This window comes from Canis aureus, chromosome 21, assembly GCF_053574225.1.
Source record: "Canis aureus isolate CA01 chromosome 21, VMU_Caureus_v.1.0, whole genome shotgun sequence".
Taxonomy (NCBI): Eukaryota; Metazoa; Chordata; class Mammalia; order Carnivora; family Canidae; genus Canis; species Canis aureus.
This window is the reverse complement of record NC_135631.1, coordinates 8,972,126-8,992,898: the sequence shown is the minus strand read 5'-3', so window position 1 is coordinate 8,992,898 and position 20,773 is coordinate 8,972,126. Positions and strand designations below refer to the sequence as shown.

Genomic DNA, 20,773 nt, shown 5'->3' with positions numbered 1-20,773 from the left:
AGGTGAGAAACCAGCTTTCCCATTAAGATCCAGAACAAGGCAAGGATGTTCCCTCGGGCCACTCCTTTCCAACCTCCTACTAGAAATCTTTGCTAATGCAGTAAGACAAGAAAAGGAAATAAAAGGCATATTCAGTGGGAAGGAAGACATAAAACTATAACAAGTGGAATGTGATAAAACATTTACATTAGCACGCCCTAAAATGAAATAGTATAAATCTAACTAACTGGGTACAAGATCCACATGAGGAAACTATAAAACTTTCATGAAGGAAACTAAGTCAGCGGAGAGCTATTTCATATTCACAGATAGGAGAGTCAACATTGTCAGGATGTCAGCTCTTCCCAGAGTGATCTGGAGATCCAAAGCAACCCCAATCTAAATCCCAGGATGGCATTTTACCCATGTCAACAAGCGGATTCCTAGTTTGTACGGAGGCCAAAGACCCCGAAGAGCCAACTCAATACTGAAGTAGAGCAAAATTGGAGGCCTGACACTACCCAACTTCAAGACTTCCTATAAAACCATAGTAATCAAGACAATGTGATGTTGCCAAAAGAGATAAATAGATCAAGGGAACAGAAGAGAGAGGCCAGAAATAGACCCACACAAGTACAGTCCCCCGTACTGTGACAGATGAGCAAAGGCCATTCAGTAGAAGAAAAAAATAGGGTCCTTCAACAAAAGGTGCTGTAGCTACCGGACATCCATACACAAAACAACTCTAGATCCAGTATTTTCACCTCCCCAAAAAGTGACTCAGGATGGATCACAGACCTAAGAGTGAAATGCAAAACTGTGAAACTAGAAGATCACACAGAGGCAAATCTACCCTATCCTGCGTGTGGCAATGACTTTTTTGCTGTAACACAGATGGCACAATCCATAAAAGGAAGAAGTGGTGTGCTATACTTCATTAAACATTTTTGCTCTGGGAAAGACACTGTCCAGAAAATTTTAAAAATGAGTTACAGGCTAGGAGAAAATATCTGCCAAAGACACATCTGATAAAGGACTATAATCCAGGGATGCCTGGGTAGGTCAGAGGTTGAGTATCTGCCTTCAGCTCAGGGCATGATCCTGGAGTCCCAGGATCGAGTCTTACATTGGGCTCCCTGGAAGAAGCTTGCTTCTCCCTCTGCCTATATCTCTGCTTCTCTGTTTCTCTCATGAATAAATAAATAAAATCTTGAGAAAAAAAAAAAAAAAAAGGACTACTATCCAAAGTATATAAACTCAATAAGAAAACAATCAACCCGATAAAAAATAGGCCAAAGACCTGAACAGGCACCTCACACAAGAAGATACATAGATGGCAAATAAACACATGAGAAGAGATGCTCCACATCCTATGTTTCAGGGAAATGCAAATCACAACAACGAGATACCATCACACACCTATTAGAATGGCCAAAACACAAACACTGACAATACCTGATGCTGGGAAAATCCAGAACAAAAGTAACTCTCATTCGCTGCTGCGGGGGGGGGGGGGGGGCGGGGATGCAACATGGTACAGCCACTTTGGAAGATGATTTGTGGTTTCTTACAAATCTGAACATACTCTTACCATATGATCCAGTAGTCATGCTCCTTGGCATTGACCTAAAGGAGCTGAAAACTTATGTGCACATAAAAACCTGTACACAGAAGTTTCTAGTGGCTTTTTCACAATTGCCTAAATTTGGAAGCAACAAAGATGCACTTTAGTAGGTTGATGGATAAACAAGCTGCAGTCCATCCAGATGATGGAATGTTATCTAGAACTAGAGACAAATGAGCTATCAAGCCATGAAAAGACATGGAGGACCCTAAAATGTACACTTGGCGAGAAAAGTCCATTTGAGAAGGTCACACACTATAGGATTCCAACTCTGTGGCATTCTGGAATGGGAAAATCATGGAGGCAGCAAAGAGATCAGTGATTTCCAGGGGCTGGGGGGAGGGATGAACAGGCGGAGCATGGAGTCTTCTTCAGGCAGGAAAAGTACTCTGTAGAGTAGATAGGAACCATGACACAGCTGTCTACACCCATAGAATGTGCACCCCCAAGAGAGAACCCTGGTGTCGTCTGTGGGCTCTGGGTGAGGACACTGTGTCAGTGCTGGTTCATCAGCTATAACACACATGCCAGTTTGGTGGATATGCTAATAGTGGGGGAGGTTCTGGGGGGAAGACGGGGCACATGGGCAATCTCTATACCTTCCTCTCAATTTTGCTGTGAACCTGAAACTGCTCTAAAAACCAGGTCTTTAAAGCCACAGATGAAACAGAGAGACAGAATGGAGAGGACCAACCAGTCTGAAACAACGCTTCCATTCAATATTTAAAATCCCCTGACAGTGTCTCTCCTGGAATAGACCAGGTGAGAACTCAAAACATACCTGAAGAACAAACACAGAATAAACAGCACCATGACAGCTCACCCAGGATGGGGGATGTGACCAACAGAAAAGAACCTATGGACCCATACACACAGAGCTGTCACAGAACACAAACATACTAAGTACAAAAACAAAAAGTGGATATGTTGGACTGTGTTAAAAGTAAGACCCTCTGCTATTAAAAGTAGTGAAAAGAAAAGCCAGAGACTGGGAGAAAGTGCAACATATTTAAATGACAAAGGATTAGTGTCCAGGAGTAAGAATGCCTATAATCCCATAAGAAAAAGACATGTGTCGGAAATGTGTCACAGGAAATGTGCCCCCGGAAATGTGTCAGCACAACACACTTGTACAGACACTTAGGAAAGCGTTACCATACTGCAGGCCCCAGCTGCGCCCCCCCAGAGGCCCAACTGCCCCAACTGCCACCCCCCCAGAGGCCAGAGCCTCCTCCGGCTGCATCCCTGTGATACCCTTAGATGTGAGGACAACTCTACATCAAGTGCCATGTACCCTTCCAACAAATCACTGGCTGCGTGGGTGGTGCCGGGGACTGACAGCTACCCATCTCCCCAGTTACATGCCCTGCAGCCCAGTAGTTCCACTCCTAGGTTTACAGCCTCAAGAAGCTCCTGCAAATGTGCACCCAGAGACACACAGAAAACAACTCACAGCTCACAATCGGATGCTCAGCTCACTGGTCATAAGGGAAATGCAAGCCCAAACCACAACAGAATACTGCCTCACGCTCATCGGGGAGGCTGTCAGAAAAACAGGCGACTATGCTGGCGGGGATGGGGACAAACTGCGATCGTGGTACTGCTGTGGAAAACAGTACGGCGGCTCCGTGGAGTCTTGAAAATCCAACTGCCAGACCTCCTAGCGATCCCATGTGGAAGTCTCTGCACAGAAGAACTCAAGGTAGGGGCTTGAAGGGGATCTGCCCATCCCCACTCACAGCTGCATTCTTCATTACAGCCCAAAGGTGAAAACAGTGTCTGTCAGAGCCTGGGATCAGCGATGTGCTACACGCATACCATACAGCGCTATCTAGTCTGAAGAAGAAAGAACATCAGGACACCCACCACAGCCTGGAGGATGTCATACTGAGGGAAAGATGCCAGTCATGAAAGGACAGACACCATAGGATTCTACTTCTATGTGGTCCCTGGAGTCCCTAGATTCACAGGGACAGAGAGTGGACAGTGGTCACAGGGCCGGGGGAGGGACGGTATCAAGTGTCTCCTAGGGACAGAGAGTGGACGGTAGTCACAGGGCCAGAGGAGGGACGGGGTCAGTGTTTCCTGGGGACAGAGAGTGGACATGGGTTACAGGGCCGGGGTAGGGATAGGGTCAGAGTCTCCTGGGGACAGAGAGTGGACACGGGTCACAGGGTCGGGGGAGGGATGGGGTCCATGTCTCCTGGGGACAGAGAGTGGACGGTGGTCACAGGGCCAGGGGAGGGATGGGGTCAGTGTCTTCTGGGAACAAAGTCTCCATTGGGAATGATGGACAGTCCTGGAGACAGACGGTGGGGACGGCTGCACAACAGAGTGAATGTTGCCCCTGAAATGTGCACCTAAAAACAGTTGAGATGGTAAATTTTACAATATGTATATTTTACCATACTTTTTAAAGAAAAGGGTATTAGTAGAACCATTAGGAAAACAATTCACTGCGGCACTGATGGTAACAAAGGGACGTGACTGCCGTCCCAGGAGAGGGAGAAACAGCTGGACCCAGGACACCCACCAAAGGAAGGCCAGCTACCATGTGGGGGCCCCACGCAGAAGCACGCTGAGCGAAGGCTCGTCCCTGAGCTGTGTACACTGGACTCTTTCTCATTAAGCTCAGAAAAAGACCCTGCCGGCAACGTAAACTAGGTGAAGAGGAAAGTAACAGGGAAGCAGAAGCTGGGCTGGGCCCTGGTGTAGGTCTTCCCTGGTTTCCAGACAGACAGCTGAGGTGGCATCTTTTCTGGAGCCCCCTGAGTGCTGGCGAGGATGGCCAGCAGGGGGGCGCCGGCGTGAAGAAGGGCCATGGTGGCCAAAGCTGCTGCAGATGCCTGCCTCTCCAAGGGGGTGGGGGGTAGGGCCAGAAGAGGCCAGGCCGCCTCGGGTGCCCTCCCCCTGTGTGAGGCAGGAGCCAGCCCGGGGAAGCCCCGCAGCCCACTGCAGCCTCCACTTTCCTCCATTCTCTGCACAGATGTGCCACCAAGAAACACAGAAGAGGCGGCTGGAAGACCCCAGAATTACTGCTGCACATTCTTCAGTGGGGCACCGGCCACCCCCCTCTTGCACCACCCCAGGGTGGCCAGGCCAGGATGCCACTCTCTGAGTCACGGGATGGACCCTGCAAGTGGCTGGCCACCCTAGCACCGAGGAGTGGCAAGTCTGCGTAGACCTCACCTCTGCACAGCTGTCGGCCACTTCTGCGGGGAGGTCATTCTGCACGGCTCTCTCCAGAGGCTCTGCAGCCAGCTGCACTGTGTGCTGAATACGCTCCAGCATGTGCTTTTTGTCGGGGTCCGTGGTCTCCTGTAACTTCACTGAGAAGAGCTACGAGCACAGAGAGGCAGACCCATCAGCCGTGGCTCAGTGATGCCCCGCACTCCCCCAGGAGTTCTTCCCACTTTGTGCATCAGGAAGACGCTGCCTCCCTAAGGGAATGGCTCCTGTTCCCCCGATAGGCCCTAGAGCCCAGATCCTCACACCCCCCTGGCCTGGGTCTCTGACATAACAGGGCTGTGCTTGGGGCCACAGGGGCATCACCTGGGGACTTGGTGGGTATCATGAGGGCACCCGTGACCTGAAGGGCCCGCCCCTGGTCAGCCTGAGACTAAGCCCTAATTTCATTTCTAGTTTTTCTTCTAGAGATTGAACACATATACACAGCAATAATTACTAGTACAGCTATCAAAATAGTAATTACTATTATAGAGAATAAAACGACTTATTCTAACCTTACTCTGTTCATGCAATAATTCGTAACACTGTTGTTCAAAATGAAAATATTAAATTGGGAAGAACTAATTTCTTCCGATTCTGAATCTCCAGTGCCACCATCATCGGAGGCTCAGCCCAGCGCCCGCGTTGCACTCGGGATACCGTGTGGCTGAGACCTCACCACGGAAGACCCCATCGGAGCATTTGGAGCACTTCATGAGCACAGGTACATCCATGCCGCCATGACACTCCCCCGTAAGTGGCAGGCACAGACACCTACTCCACAATTCCATCCAAGTGTGTCTTTCCTGGCGACTCTTCCTTCCCAGCGGCCAGGTGACCACATCGATCAGAACTCTGGTGCCCCTCCTGGAGCGGCTTTAGTTCTGTACACTCTGTGAAGCCCACCAAGGATGGCCACTACTCTAGGGACAGTGAGAAGTCAAGGAGCAGACAGCAAGGGGCCCACCTTCAGGGCGGCGTGAACATCCTCCAGGAGCTGGGCCGCCCGTGGCTGCTTCTCCCGATACTCCTCAAACAAGTAGTTCTGCCGGGCCCTCTTGATGATCTGGAAAGATGAGAGGGCAACTGGGGGTCGTGCGCCAGCGCAGCAGGCAGACTCTGAGCCCCAGGTGGCCAGCGCCGAGACGGTCCCCTCCCCACTCTCCCTATGTAGCGCCACACACAGAAGCACATGCTGCCACTGGGCCTGTGGCTATGAAGCCCCATGGGCTGACGTCTTATCACCTGGGCCCCTGGATGAGGTTTCTCACAGCATCTACACATCTGAATGCATAACATCACTTGTATAAACCGTGACGCTAACGCACCGAGGGGATCCACATCGTGTGTTATCAGGTCGAGACCTGTGCTGGCCGAGGCCCCCTTATTTTATCTACAAATGTCGCTTCCTCCCGTCACCTGCTGTTCACAAAATGTCCCAGTTAGAGCCCTACCTTGTCGTCCACATCTGTGATGTTCATGCAGTAGAAGACATCATACCCGAAGTAGTCACGCAGCACCCTCCTCAGGATGTCGAAGGAGATGTACGACCTAGAGTACACAGGGACAGACCTTTCCTACAACTGTCATGCACCCCTCCTGCCCCACCGGGCCTTGGCCCTGAGAGCAGCCCTGGGGAAGGCTTCTGCAGACCTCCACCAGCCAGCTGCCATCCTGCGTCGTGGGGCCCGTGAGCACTATGGAACCCAGCCTCCTCTGTGCCTGGGCACCCACCAGAGCTGCAGGGCAGGGAAACCAAGGCTCACAACAAAACATCTGTATGCGGCCCAGGATGCTGGCCACAGGGAGACAGGGCAGCACTCTTGTGTGTACTCTCCAATTTTTCCATCATCAATATGGATTACTTATGGAATGAAAATTTTTATCTTAAAAACAGGAAAGGAAAAGCTCAGCACTGATTTTTCTTTCAAATCTCAGGTCCCAATAGTAGAACAGAGATCTCTAAAGGGCTGAGATGCTCCCTGTGGGACCCTCACCTTCACACCCAGTGACCCCATGCTAGGCGCCCAGCAGCGGCTCCTACCTGGCATGCCCCATGTGAGACGCATCGTACACAGTAGGCCCACAGCAATACCACGTCACCTTCTTCCCATGCTGAGGTATAAACACGTCCTTTGTTAAAAATGAAGGAATGACAATCATCAGAGGTGTAAGAGGCACAGTGCAAGGTCATCCAAACCAGCCATAAAAAGCACACCATGGCTTGTTTAAACGAAATTCAGCAAGAATAATTTTGTTTTACTGACAAATGTCACGGACGTCAGGAGTGGATGGGCTCAGTTACTCCTGGATGGAATCCCCAAGACCCTTGTCGCCCTGTCTGCCCCATGAAATTCCAATCGGCCCATGGCGGAAGCCACTGGCCACACTGAGCAGAACCAACCAAGTAAACTCCATTCAACTAGGATGCAACCCCACCTTCTTCTCCAAACCTGGTCAGCTGCCAACAAGGCCAACCAGGTCCAGTACTTTGCCTGTTCTGTTTGGCTTGCACCTCAACCCCTGCTGCTACCACGTGACCTCCCTGAAAGTGTGCTGACCCCTGGCCTGGCTCTGGGTGATGAGGGATCGGGGGGCTCCAGGGCTGCAAGCCAACAGGCAGGCTTCCCCTCAAGGTATGACCCTGGGCATGCTCTGCACTGGGACCACATGGAGAGTGAGTGGCAAGTGCTGACAGATCTCAAGTCCTGTCTGGACTGACGGAACCACAGAGCCCGCCGCACCAGACAGATCTGGGTACTGTGCTCGGCAAGGATGCATGCGGCTCCTAGAGCCTGCACCCTCCCACCTGAGCCCTCCTTACCTTGTTCCGGGTGAGGCTGTTGTAAAGGCGGAGCTTGCACGGAGGAGACCCAGCCGGAGGGGACCATTGAGGCTGCCCCCGCCGGCTCTTACCTACAAAGGCAGAAAGAACAGAGATCATGGAAATGCGAGTCACACTGCACCAAAACACTTGGTCTTTACAACACATACTGCTCTTGGTGAAGCGTGACACAGGGCTCAGCGGTGCGCAGCTCTGTCAGCATCACCCACATTGCAACTGCTTCTCTATTTTGCTTTGCTCACATTCGGTGCGACAGTGGATCGTACGACCCTAATCACAGCATGGCTTGGGAGCACCTGCAAGACGTGGTCACACCCAGTACAGCCCCCTAGTCCCCAAACCCAGGCCCTCCCGGCCACTTACAGGCAGTGCAGCAGATATGGCTCGTGGGCTGGGAAGGGGCACGGGCCCTCCACTGCCAGGCTCTACTGCAGCACTTACCTGGGGGTGCCCTGCCCGCCCCCTGCCCTTTGTGGGCCACTTCCCAGAGCAGTACAAGACTGGCCAGACCAGAAACAGATCACAGCCATAGGAACTCAGTAAGGATAGCCTCCACCCAGCCCCAACTCCATCAGATAGGGGCAGGCAAGTGGCCAGCTCCCCCTCAATTCTGGTCCCCATGCCCCACAACACACAGGTCACTTCCTGACTCGACTGAGCCGAGACGCTGTGGCCTCCAGCTCCACACTGGTGCCTGACCAACTCTGGAAACAGTGTGGGGTGACTCTGTCCCTTGCAGCCTCCCAGGACCCCGAGTCCTCCCAGCTCCTGCCACCACTCCTGTTCCCTCCTCAGCGCTGTCTCAGGGGCTGCCCCTGCTGTTCTGTGTCCTGGGCCCACACTTCTGGCTGGACGGAGGCCCGAACCCTGAGAGCCAGACGGGGTACAGTTCTGTCCCGGGCATCTGGTGTCCTGCACCTGGAACCCAGCTGTCCTCCCCAGCCCTTGCTCACAGAGCACAGGATGGGCCCATGGCCATCTCCACACTACCTATTCCATCTTCCCAAGCTGCCCTCCTCCTGTCCACTCCTGCCCGCCCCTTGCCCCTGCAAAGGGCTCGCTGTCTCATGCTGGACAGACCGCCCACTGAGACCCCCACAGTCCCGTCACAGAGGAGTCAGTCCCACACATGGCCATTAGCCAAGATGTGGCATCAGCCACAGAGGCTGACTGAGGTGACAGAGGGAGGAGAGGGGAAGAGGGAGGAGGGAGGAAGGAGGAAGCTGCTACGTGGATGTGTGTGTGAGCGCACTGTGCATGAGCAGGCAGGTGGGGAGGGAACAGGCCGAAGGAGAAAGGGGAAGTCGCGGCTTCCTACTCTGGGTGATCGGGTGATCACCAGCACACCTCGGCCACAGACTCCACTGTGCGGGCAGGCCCACGCCCTCAAGGAAACAGCGCTGCTTCTCATTGAGGTTAGGTATGCATCTTACGCCCTTGAAGGAAACTCTGGGACTCAGTGATATGCAATCGGCCCGTACGCCACCATCCATGTCCTCTCTCACTCAGACCTCGTAACTCCTGAAACAGTGACAACATTGCCATCTGGGGTGAGCAGGGACGTCGGCCAGAGCCACCACACACACTGACAGGAGCCAGCGGGCCAGCAGGAAGGGTCAGGGCTCATGGCACAGAAGCCCCATCCAAGACCATGGACAGTGGCAGGACATGGCCAAAGGTGAAGGAAAGGGAGCCTGGCCACCCTCCACAGGGCCACTACAGTAACACAGCCGGTGGCGGGTTTAAGGAAATCTGGTGTATACCAATTCTGATTTGCAAAGGGGAAAACTGGAAGATACCACATGAGGAAATCTGTCACTGTGTTCCCTGACACCTTCAACTGCCCTGCATGCCCGTGTGTGGCCACGGCTCGCCCAGGGCAATGGCCCACCTCCACGATACCCAACAACCCAACAACCCTAAGCCATGTCTCTCTGCACTTGGCACACGCCTCTGCCGCAGCAGTTGCCACCCTATGCGCTGACTCTTTGTTTCGGCTGCTGCTTCTGCTTGAACTAACGAACACACATCCATTCATCCGACACACACCCAGTTCCCCCACCAGGCTCTGACCTGGGCTTGGGGCTCCGCACAGACACACATCCCTGATCCAACAGAACCGCACACACCTCTCAGGAGACATAGGATAGCAAGGCTCTAGGGAGGTGGCAGGGCAGACCAGGGGGGCCAGCCAGGCCCCAGGGGCGCTGCATCCATCCCACCCCCAAGGGAGGAGAGACACACAAGTGGGGAGCACAGAGCAGAGAGCAGTGCCGTGCTGCGACACTCCTAAACCATGGGGCCTTCCTCGGCGTCTCCTGCCTGGGACCCGGCAGCCGTGGCAGCAGAGAGAGTCCCCGAGGGAAGTCCCCTGCAACTTCCAGGCAAAGGACGCAGAGGGCAAAGCCCCGGATGGAGTGGTCCCTCTGTGCAGGCACTGGGGGAGCAGGTGGAAGGAACAGGGGCTGTCCACCCCCCACTTTCCATGCTTGAGAGGACACCTTGGGCTTTAAGGCTCACAGCCATGGGGAGGGACACGGAGGGACAGACGGGATGCCAGCAGCAGGAGCAGCAATGAGATGTCATGGATGCCAGTGGAATGGACTGGGAGGGAATGTGGATAGGGTGCTGGGGAGCAAGGGACTGGGAGAGGCAGCACTCATACCCCAGATAGGATGTCAGAGCCTTGAGATGAGTGGTGCTCGATTCTGGCAACAACAAGGGGGTTGGCAGGTGCTCGAGTACTGGCCTCCCAGAGAATGGGAGAGGGCTCTAGGACCAGCCCTACTTACTGGCCACCTCCTGCCATAGCCTGGGCACACAAGGGGACTTGGAGGCAGAAGGAGTCAGGAGATGCTATGGGTGACACCCAGGGTGTATCTCCCATCCCCCGCCCATCTCCAAGCCAGCCTAGCTCTGTCCATGTGCTCTGCCTTGAGTGGCCTTCCTCTGCACGGCTAAAGGCATTTGGTCCTTCTTTCAATGAGGTCATGGATGGAGCACAAGCCAGGCACTTGCCAAGGCTGCGAGCCTCAGATCCCCCCTGCCCTCTGCCCTGGAGAGTGTGCCTTGGGAGCTGGGACCCAGGGGGGACAACATGGCACCTGATTCCACTGATACCACTAGGGTCACGGTGCCACATGCCCAGGAAGCAGACAATGTACACACAAAGCTCCCACCCTATGCTGAGGAAGGCTTGTCCAGAAAACCAAGTCACACTGCACTCTGGAAGATATATGATGCTCCCACCTCCATCTGTTACGGCCAGGGACCCAGCACAGACCAGGTCAGCGGTGTAGGCATTGTGATGCCCCCCATGCCCCACCTGAGGGTGCCCCCAGGTGGGTGCCCAGCTTGGCTGACAACCACCAGAAGCAGCATGTGTGGCCTACCCCTCCCATGAAGCAGCATGAGCACCCAGAGCCGCAGGAGTAGCTGAGCTGCTGGAGGCCATTGGGCGATTATGGGACAAAGCACCCTGGGGTTCACTGCAGGAGAGAAACACAGGGCCTGAGCCCGTAAGACTTTCCAGAAGTTCCCCTAAAATAGCTGGTGTCACACTGTCGCAGATGCACCAGTGCTCCCAAGCTCCAGCTCAAGCTATGCGGCAGAATTTCATCTCAAAGCTAAAAAATGACTTTTTTTTTCTGATTTCTAGATAGTTCAATGTCAATTACATGGTTTTAGGATTTAACCATTCTAAATCTCATGGATGCACACATGGCAACGCATGGAAAGAATAAAGCAGAAGCAGCAACGGCAAATCTGGGCCAGGCCAGCCATCAGCTGAGAAGGCCAGGCTGGAGGCTGCGGCCCCAGCCCCCGCTGGACCCCTCCAGGTGGCATGCTCCCACTGTGGCTCTGCACCATGACCCCTGCATTGCTCCAGGCAGCTCTGCTATAGCCGCCACAGAAATCTTGATCCGCGAGGGCTGAGTGCCCGGCATGGTCTGTCCTAACCTCCACTCAGGGGGTGCTGGTCAGCCCACCAGGACACTGGCCTGCATGTGGTGACAGGAGCCAGCCCTGTGGGCTCCTCTGGGACACTGTAGCCAACGAGCACCGCACACCTCCAGGGCCTGACCTTGGAGGCAGCGGCCGATGGGAGAGGCCCTACCAGCTGGGGAACTCGCTCTGCTACTCACTTGCTTGGCGCCCACAGGGCTCGCCTCTGGCGCAGGGGCCGCCCAGGATGGCTTCTATGTGCCTGAACCACCGAGCCACGTGGAAGAGGCGCGTGTCAGCGGGAGGGGCGGAGAGCTGCCTGAACGCATCCACATCTGCCTGGGACAGGGAGTACCCCCGGACATAGCTACGCGTGCTGAGGTGCTCGTTCAGGGCCTGCACCCTGGCTGCCTCGTCACTAATGCTCAGGATGGACCGGTAGGCAGGAGCTGCAACGACAGAGGCACACGGACGGCGTCAGTCAGGTGTGCAGAGGCCTCGCGCAAGAGTCCAGAGACACACAGGGCTCCTGGGTGTCAGCCTGTGGCTGCCGGGCCGCTGAGGGCCACTGGGGAATGACCGAGGGGGTTTCAATTCGTGGGAATGAGACAGTTCTGGAACCGTGATGGCTGCCCGGCAGCATGAGTACATAAATGCCACTGAACTGTACACCTTCCATATGATTCCAGCAGTGAACTTTACGTAATGTGAATTCCACCTCAACTGCAGGAAAACCACCCAGCATGCACAGCCCCTTCTCTGCAGCGGCACAGCTTCTGTCTGGGCGCAGGGGCAGGGGGCCCGGTGTGCACCCAATCCTGGTGAGCGCCAAGGGCGTACCAAACCCCTGCACCTGCATGGTTTCCAGCAGCTGAAGGCCATGTTTCTGGGAGGATTACAGCCCCGTGCATCCCCAGAACACCTGCTGCGGAACCGATGGTCCAGCCAAATCTGCCAGCAGGCCTAGCCTGCCCTCCCTTAGGGCAATCCAAAGGACTACGGTTTGTGAGTAGTGTATCTCCTACAACCCGGAGGGGACTCTCAGTAACCTGAAGGCCACTCCTCCGAAATGGAATCATCAGGAAGGGTGGATGGGCAGCCTCTCCCATCTTTGTGGAGGCACGGCCAGCCGGAATGGCCTTGACACTGACCGGCCCTGGGTGACTTTTCACCTCTTCCCTGGTACTGAGGTCAGCTCACCTACCTCCCCTGGGAGCCACTGCTGGGCACCCCTTCACATCAGTCAAAGGATGAACTTGTTCTTCCCTCCCTAACTAATGTTCAGCTGTGTCTACCTCTGGTGTGGGGGGCTCAGCATCAGGAGCTGCCCAAGCCTGAGCAGCAGGAGCACAGACCCAGCCCCACTCTAAAATAGGGAGGCAGAGACCAGGCTGGTTGCACTAAGCCAAAGATCCTAAGGCCTTGGGCAGGAGCCTGGTACCCCAGCCCATGAGTCTGACTGAGCTGCATTTAAGCCTTAATCATCCAAGTTGTTTTATCTAGATTTTCTGAGCAAACCATGGAAGAAGGACCAATGCTCATTTGCTTCCACAGACACCCTCTTGGCCTGAGACCCCTCAGAGCGGAAAAGCACGAGCCCATCCTCTCTCTTTGCCAGGTGCACCAAAAGGTCACTGGGTCACCATGCCAGACCCACAGCAAGGACAACTCCCAACAGGGAGGTGATGTGGCCCTACACAGCCACACTTCCATCTGACACTCTTCTTCCCCTATCTCTGTTTACCTGCCTGGCACGGGAACAGGATAATCACTCAAGCACCCATCCGAGTCCTGAAAGCAGAAGGCAAAGCATGCATGTGGCATGTGAGGAGTATGCGCGCACACGAAATGCCCTTCTGCACTTGCTTCCACCACAGGGGACCTTTGTGCAGGCCCAGCCAACAGCAGACATCAGCAAGGATGAGCCAACAGAAGGATGACAGCCAGCAGCATTTTCCAAGCTGCTGGGATGCAACACAGCCTGCTTCTCGGGGACATCCTGAACCCCAAGCACTTCATCCACAGGTAAGGGGTAGGAAGCTACGGAGCTCCTAGAGCTCTCAAATGAATGCTGTGCTTTCCCAAAAACTCACCTGCTTCCCTCCCTGGTGCACCCCCAGGGGGGCCACCATCTGAACGGCCACCTTTCTGCCCTGGAGTCCCGCCCCTTTACAAATTACCCTCAGGAGTACCCATGGCCATGCCTGGGCTATCTGGGAGCTCCACCTGCACGCATGTCTGGAACACAGCCCTTCTCACCATGGCTGCCACACTGGGGCCCAGCCCGTCATCTCTGATGTAGGCCCCCTGATGAGCAGCCCGGCTTGCCCAACACAGTGGCCAGAGTGGCCTGCTGAGAGGTGCAAGATCACATACCTCCTCCTCGTCCTCCAGACCACCCCCACCTGACATGGATCCCCAGGTCTGACTTCAGCCCCTGCCCCCACCCTGCCCACCTTATCCAGGCACACTGGCTCACCATGTCCTTTCCGGGGTCTCTCATCCCACGCTCCCTTGCCTGCCTGCAATGCTCCCCTAGAGATGGCCGGGCTCCCACCCCTCCTCAGGGCTCTGCTGGGTGTCATCCTTCCATCAGGTCTCCGTGGATGCTGTTCCAAATGACCACCTGCCAACTGCAGCCCAGACCCCCACCTTCCTGCCTTCTCTCTCTTCACACTTATCTCTAACACATCACTTCCTTCTTTATGTCTGCCCCACACCACACTTTATTTCCTCAGCATATACATACCTTCAGCATCTAGAACTAAGCCCAGACACTCAACACATTCACTGAGTGAATGGGAACTTCTACTTCACCTGCCACCATACCTCCAACAGCTTGGCGGCCTGTCAGGTGGCTGCTGGAACCCTCTTCTCATGATGAAGAAAACTCAGTTCAGCAGGAGGAATGAAAGTACCTGGCAGGGGTGTGGGCAGAGCCGGGGCGGGGGCACATGCCCCTCTGCACCCCGTTCCCTGTCTCCTGTACAGCTGCCTGGGCCAGGCCACCCCAGGCCGGAGGACAGGGGAGCAAGAACAGTGCCATCCGGATCATACCTACCTCTTACCCGGAGAGCAAGCAGACAGGGACACACCTGTCTCACTCCACAGGTGTCCCCGTGAACAAAGCAGGACACTAACCATGGCCATCCCCGAGGAGCAAGGTTACAAGTGATTCATATTTCCCATCTTTTTCTCCACGTATCCTCCACTAAGTACATGTATTTTTATTTGTTATTTGTATTTATTTTTAATTTTTTAAAAAGATTTTATTCATTTATTCATGAGAGACACAGGGAGAGAGGCAGAGACACAGGCAGAGGGAGAAGCAGGCTCCATGCAGGGAGCCCGACGCGGGACTCGATCCCAGAACTCCAGGATCGCACCCTGGGCCGAAGGCAGGTGCTACACTGCTGTGCCACCCAGGGAATCCCCCAGTACATGAATTTTTAAAATGAGAATGTTTTTAAAATAAGGTAAATGTCCTACGCACCATGCTGGCTTTAAAGCACTGGCGAAGGTCTTAGAGAAGCCCCACGCTGTGGGGCAGTGGCTCAGGAGGCACAGTGCCCTGGTGGTGTCGGGGTCCCAGGCCTCCTCTCTGCCTGTGTAAAACAGGCTTGGAATAACACACGCCTCATAAAGCTGCTGTGTCTCAGTGAAATTACACTTGCAAATGTTTTAAAATACTGCCTGGCACACAGCCAGCCCCCCATCCATTTGCCACTTATTATGATCGCCCCTGTTATTATCCTAATGGCCCCTGGAGGAGTTCACCCAGAGAGTACACACGCATTTAAAATCTACTGTCTGGAGTAGTCTAGGCCGTCACAAGGGAAGGATCTTCTTGGGAGGGGCAGGCGTGGTGCCTGGGGAGCACAGCCCGATGACAGGCTTCTAGGCTGTGGGGCGGGGGTGGACAGTCACTGTGCTAACTGTGGTGGCTGCATTTAAGTGTCTCTTAAGGAAACCAACAAAAAAGAGGTCAACTTTGAAGTGGTCATGGGTTTTGCCCAGCTGTGCTCTGGCTATCAGCCCCAGTGCTGAGATCAGACGCACAGGCTCGTGAGCAGGGGTCCCACATGCAGCGGTGGCCCTCGGCCACACGGCAGACGCCTGCCCCACGTCAGTGTTGAGGGGACGTCGGCTCTAAAACGCGCCAAGGGAGAGACCCCTACTGACCATGGGAATGTCATTACATGCACAGCCAGTTCAGACTGATATTTTAGCCAGTATTTCCAATTTCAACGGCTGAAGCCTTTATAAAACCTTTCCTGAGATCATACAAACAAAAAAGCCAGGTAATCTCTCAGCATAGGTAATGACCCAAAGGCCACATGAAATCAATGGCAGTCCTGACAGGACATGGCTAAGTGCATCACTCTCCCTCTCTTTGGTCCCTTGTCACCAGCATTTAAGCATCTGTCTTCATCCTCCACTCCAGTGCACCTGCCAGGCCCCCAGAACCCTTAAGAATCAGAACCTGGGGCGTGAGGTGGGCCAGCAGTGGGTACCGACACCAGCTCCCTGGGGGCCCCTGTGCTGCCCCAGGGCCTGCAGGCCTCCGTCCTGCAGACCTCCATGTGGTGAGAAGACCCCGGGCAGCTTGCTCAAATGCAGATCCCTCAAAGGGGCTCAGGTCACGTGTGTCTGTGTTTCAAAGACCAGCCTGGGCTCGGGGGATCAGCACCCCTCACCCAGTCCCTGGCACTGTACACAGTGCTAAGGACTACTCCAGGCCTCATCTTATGTGCTCACAGCACCCAGCCCTACAAACCACATCCTTCCCACAAACACTCCTCTGGCTCCCCTCTATACCCTCCTGTTGGGATGCTCAGCTGTCCAAGTGGCTCTCAGAAAGGGGACTGAACAAGCTTCCCAAATGGATCCCTTCTCCACATGATTCAAATCTCAGAGAGCAGAGGCGCATGCATCCTTGCTCTCCACCACCTGGGGGAATGCCACCCACTCCCAGAGTTCAGGGTGTCCTCCCACAGGCCGAGGGCTCCTAATGCCTTCTCCAGCACCCCTCTCCTGAGTACTAGCCCCTGAAGTCCAGCACTCATCCATGGGTGTTCCTAGGCAGCATGCCTTGCCCCCCAAACCTGGGCTCAGGTTCTGGAGAGTGGCATGACTATTGTCCCCTCCTGGGTTAAGGCTTGGGTGCTCTGCTCTTACCCCTACACCACCCACACCCAGCACCAGCCCTGGTCCCCAAGCCTGCCCACTTCTCATGCCATCACTGCCATTGCTGCCACTGTCCTCCTGCTCAACCTGCAGATGGGGGAGGGTCAGGTGATCTTTCCAAAACCCAAAGGCAAGACCTATATTCCAAAAATGTGCACAAGGCCCTTGTAAACCTGGCCCCATAGCCTATCTCCGGCCCTCCTCCACCCCCTGGCCTCAGGAACTTGCAGGAAAGCAGTGTTTTCTGCCATGGAACCCTATCCCTTTCTTCCTCTGGGCTTAGCTTCCACCCTTCTTATGATCTGCTCTGCCCGCCCCTTCCTCAGGAGCAGAGTGCGGGATCTCCATCTCCAGGCTTTGGGCCTGGCAAGGAGACCACTGTCCACCACTGCCACATCCAGGTCTGGCCCAGTGGAGCCACCCCTGTGGTTCCCCACGCTCCATTTTGCATGTGGGATGGCTGGCAGAGAAGGACCCAGCTGAGGTCCTGTCAGCTTGCAGAATCACAGAGCTCAGACTCTGAACAACCTCGCAGTTCTTGGCACACCAAGCAGCAAGTACTCTGGGATGTGACCAAGGAGGGAGCTGCCATATAGTCCTTAGAGCTTTGAGGCCCTCTGTTCCAGCCCACCTCAACATTGACCTATCTTATGGGTCTTGTCCCTACTGGACAGAAAGGCCCAGAGAGGCTGAGACAGATCGCCCTTGTTTGTGGTCAGACCTTCAGGGCCCAGCACCCCCCAGCAACGCAAAGCAGGTGCTCCATGTATACTTAGATTTACTAAGTGACAGATCTATTTAAGTAAATCTTTTAAAACTGTTATGACGCTTTTCCACTGAAACAGAAGCTGTAACACTCTCACATGGCATTTTTATCCTCCCTTGTCTTTCACAGACCTTCTGGTAATCTGAATCACAATCAGCTGCCCTGATAATAAGAGGGCAATCAGATGGGACCACTGCCACCAGGACACTGAAATGGCTTAATCTCTACCCGAGGGCATCATCTCTTACAACTCTTAAATAAAAGCAAATACCAGGAAACATGGAAACACGAGCTCACAGATGAGCAAATATTTGTAGTCTATAAATACGTACACTTCATTTTTCTTCAGGGAAACATAGCAAAGCATATTGGCTTTATTTTGTCTGCCTTGACACACTCTGGAATTGGGGCTGTAGTTGTTATTCTGAATGGAATCATTCAGATTATCATCAAGGGCAGCCCACGAGGGTGGTTAAGATCCCCGCTGCAGTCAAACTGCCAGGGCTGGAAGTCTGGCTCTGCCTCTGGCTAGCTGTGCGACCCTAAACAAATCACGGGACTTCTCAGAACATCAGAATTCTTGCCTGGACAGGCAGATAAGGGCAGTATCTACCACAGAGGGTTGCTCCCAGGATGAAAGGCTACAACAGATGTCTTTAGACCACTGCCTGGAAGAGACACATGCTGAAAAAAATGTTAGCTATATAAACGATTATCACAAAAACCTCTGAATTACACAGCATAAAAAATTAAACAGCAAGTTTGACCAAACACAAAGCCACCGAACAGTGCTTTGAGCCTACAGGGCAAGGCCTCTGAGATGCGCTCCATCCACCAAGGGGTCCTCAGAGATGAGACTTGTCTTTCTAAGGCTTGAAATGGGATGTGCACCTTCAAGCTACAAAGGAGAAGCTGTAAACCCAGTGTCATCACAGGGAAGCAAACAGACATTCTGAATCTATTTAAGGAAGATGATCTGAAATGGGAAGAAAATTCTAAATGAGGGCCTCCTTGAAAAGCCCAGGGAGATGGTCACTTTTGATGAATCCAATCTTTGGAATAAAAATACTTTTAGAAACTGGAAATCAAGCATACCTACAACTCTAATACCTATACACAGCCTTTCCTATTTCTTTTTCTTTTTTCTTTTTTTTTTTTTAAAGGATTTTATTATTCAAAGAGAGAGGCAGAGCCACAGGCAGAGGGAGAAGCAGGCTCCATGCAGGGAGCCCGACATGGGACTCGATCCCAGGTCTCCAGGATCACGCCCCGGGCTGAAGGCGGTGCTAAACCGCTGTGCCACCAGCTGCCCTTCATTTTATTTTCTGATTCCTCAGGGGATGGTCATAGACTCTCATCCTTGGAGGAAACCGAGGGACAGGTGTGTGTATGAGGGGGTGGGTAGCAGTAAAGGAAGAGCAGGTGGGCTGTCCCCTGAGGCCAAGCACTGTCTGGAGGTATTGCCCTAACTTATTGGACTAGGGAAATCTATCAGTTGTCCAGACATACTGAGTGATTAATTCCAATTTATAGATCAATCTCCAAAAACAAGCCAATTCTTACCAAGGCTCCAAAAACCTAAATTTCTAAAGTCATTAAAAGAAAAAACCAGGGACGCCTGGGTGGCTCAGTTGATGAAGTGTCTGCCTTTGGATCACTCAGGTCATGATCCCAGGGTCCCGGGATTGAGCCCCGTGTCAGGCTCTCTATTCAGTGGGGAGCCTGCTGCTCCCCCTGCTTGTGCATGTGCGCTCTCTCTCTGTCAAATGAATAAAATCATTAAGAAAAAATCAGTACGTCATTCATGTTCACAAATGAAGCAAAACCACGTTTTCATTAAAACAAAACAAAGAAACAAGCTCCAGGTTTCAACCCAGACAACACAGTGCCTATCTTGTGTCAGGTGCTGCTCTAAATCCTTTCTGAGTGATGACCTTTTAAGGGGGTTAAGTAGCACATACTGTCCCTCTGTACTGTGAGAAAAAGGGCAGAGCTGGGACTCCAGTCCAGCCACACTGGCTCTGGACTCAGCACTGTGAACATGTGCTGTTTTACTGGAGTCTGGATGGACTTCTGAGGATTGCCTGGCTCTAGGGCAGGTGGGGACAGTGCTGGAATCCAGGCACACTTGTCGGGTGAGATGCACCATAGCTGGTATGTGGGTACTGGTGTGGGATAGCCTATCATTTGGTGCCTCCCACATCCCTGGGTTACCCTGGTGGTCAGAGCTCCCTACTTGGAACCCCAGAGCCCTAAGGAGCAAAGGGGACCACCTGGTGCCAAGGACGCTTTGCACAGCCTAAAGTGTGGGCGGGCTGCCACACACGCATGTAATTTTCACCAGGCAAGAGCAGAAGAACTCTAGCTCCATTTTTCCAACGTAAAGTTTGCTACAGACTTAGGAATCCTGGTGACAACCTCTGGTCCTGCCAGCAGCAACAGCCCTGCTTGCAGGATAGTGGGAAAAGATCCAGTGCTCTTCCCAGGTCTGCCTGTAGACTCCCTGGTCCAGCTCCTGGTGGCATCAGAGCCTCAGGTGGGCAGAGCTGCTCCCCGGGCCTCCCTGGCAGCAGTAAAGTGGGGTAATAATGCTCTGACCAGCCAAAGCCCAATGCCAACGTCTGCAGAACCCCAGATGAAAGCCTCCGTAAAATCCCAAGCCTTTCATGTGCGTGTCTGCGTCCCCCCAGCTTCTTGTGCTCACCCCCAGCTTGCTGCCAGGCTAGAAGCAAACTGCAACAATCCCGGGGCTCTGCCTGTCTCAGAGTACAGCGAGGTCCCGCCAGGAAACGCGGGGTGGGGCTCTGGAGGACCCCAGCAAAGCCTGAGGAGGAGGCTGAGGAGGGGGTGGCCGAGGGGCCTCCGGGAGCCCAGCGGGGCTCGGGCAGCGCAGGCCCAGGCTAAGGGTCCCAGGGTGGCTCACCGCCCACCGGCTCACCCCAGGACCCGCTGCACCCCCGGGCACGGGGTCTCCCTGCCTGCCAGCTCGGGGACCCGCCGATCCCCCATGCCCGGGGTGGCCCTGCCTGCCGGCTCGGGGACCCGCCGACCCCCTCCCCCGGCCCGGGGTGGCCCTGCCTGCTGGTCCCGGAGACCGCCGACCCCCCCGGCCCCGGGTCGCCCTGCCTGCTCGCTCGGGGACCCGCCGACCCCCCGGCCCCGGGTCGCCCTGCCTGCCGGCTCGGGGACCCGCCGACCC

The 20,773-nt window shown here is 54.2% G+C and overlaps 1 protein-coding gene across 3 annotated transcripts in view; it reads right to left on the bottom strand.

Annotated features, from left to right (window-relative positions):
- Nucleotides 1-20,773, bottom strand: part of CARS1 (cysteinyl-tRNA synthetase 1) — a 47,932-nt gene that overhangs the window by 26,582 nt on the left and 577 nt on the right. Inside the window, exons 1-7 of one of the 3 annotated variants that reach the window (XM_077862830.1) lie at nucleotides 20,279-20,423; nucleotides 11,822-12,070; nucleotides 7,656-7,747; nucleotides 6,876-6,964; nucleotides 6,286-6,382; nucleotides 5,799-5,897; nucleotides 4,793-4,942 (exon numbers count right to left, since the gene is read on the bottom strand). In XM_077862830.1, the coding sequence (XP_077718956.1) occupies nucleotides 4,793-4,942; nucleotides 5,799-5,897; nucleotides 6,286-6,382; nucleotides 6,876-6,889 (360 nt within the window). In that variant the 5' untranslated portion in view covers nucleotides 6,890-6,964; nucleotides 7,656-7,747; nucleotides 11,822-12,070; nucleotides 20,279-20,423. Of the gene's footprint in view, nucleotides 1-4,792; nucleotides 4,943-5,798; nucleotides 5,898-6,285; nucleotides 6,383-6,875; nucleotides 6,965-7,655; nucleotides 7,748-11,821; nucleotides 12,071-20,278; nucleotides 20,424-20,773 lie in introns of those variants that run through there. The other 2 variants (XM_077862828.1, XM_077862829.1) reach the window with 2 other exon arrangements.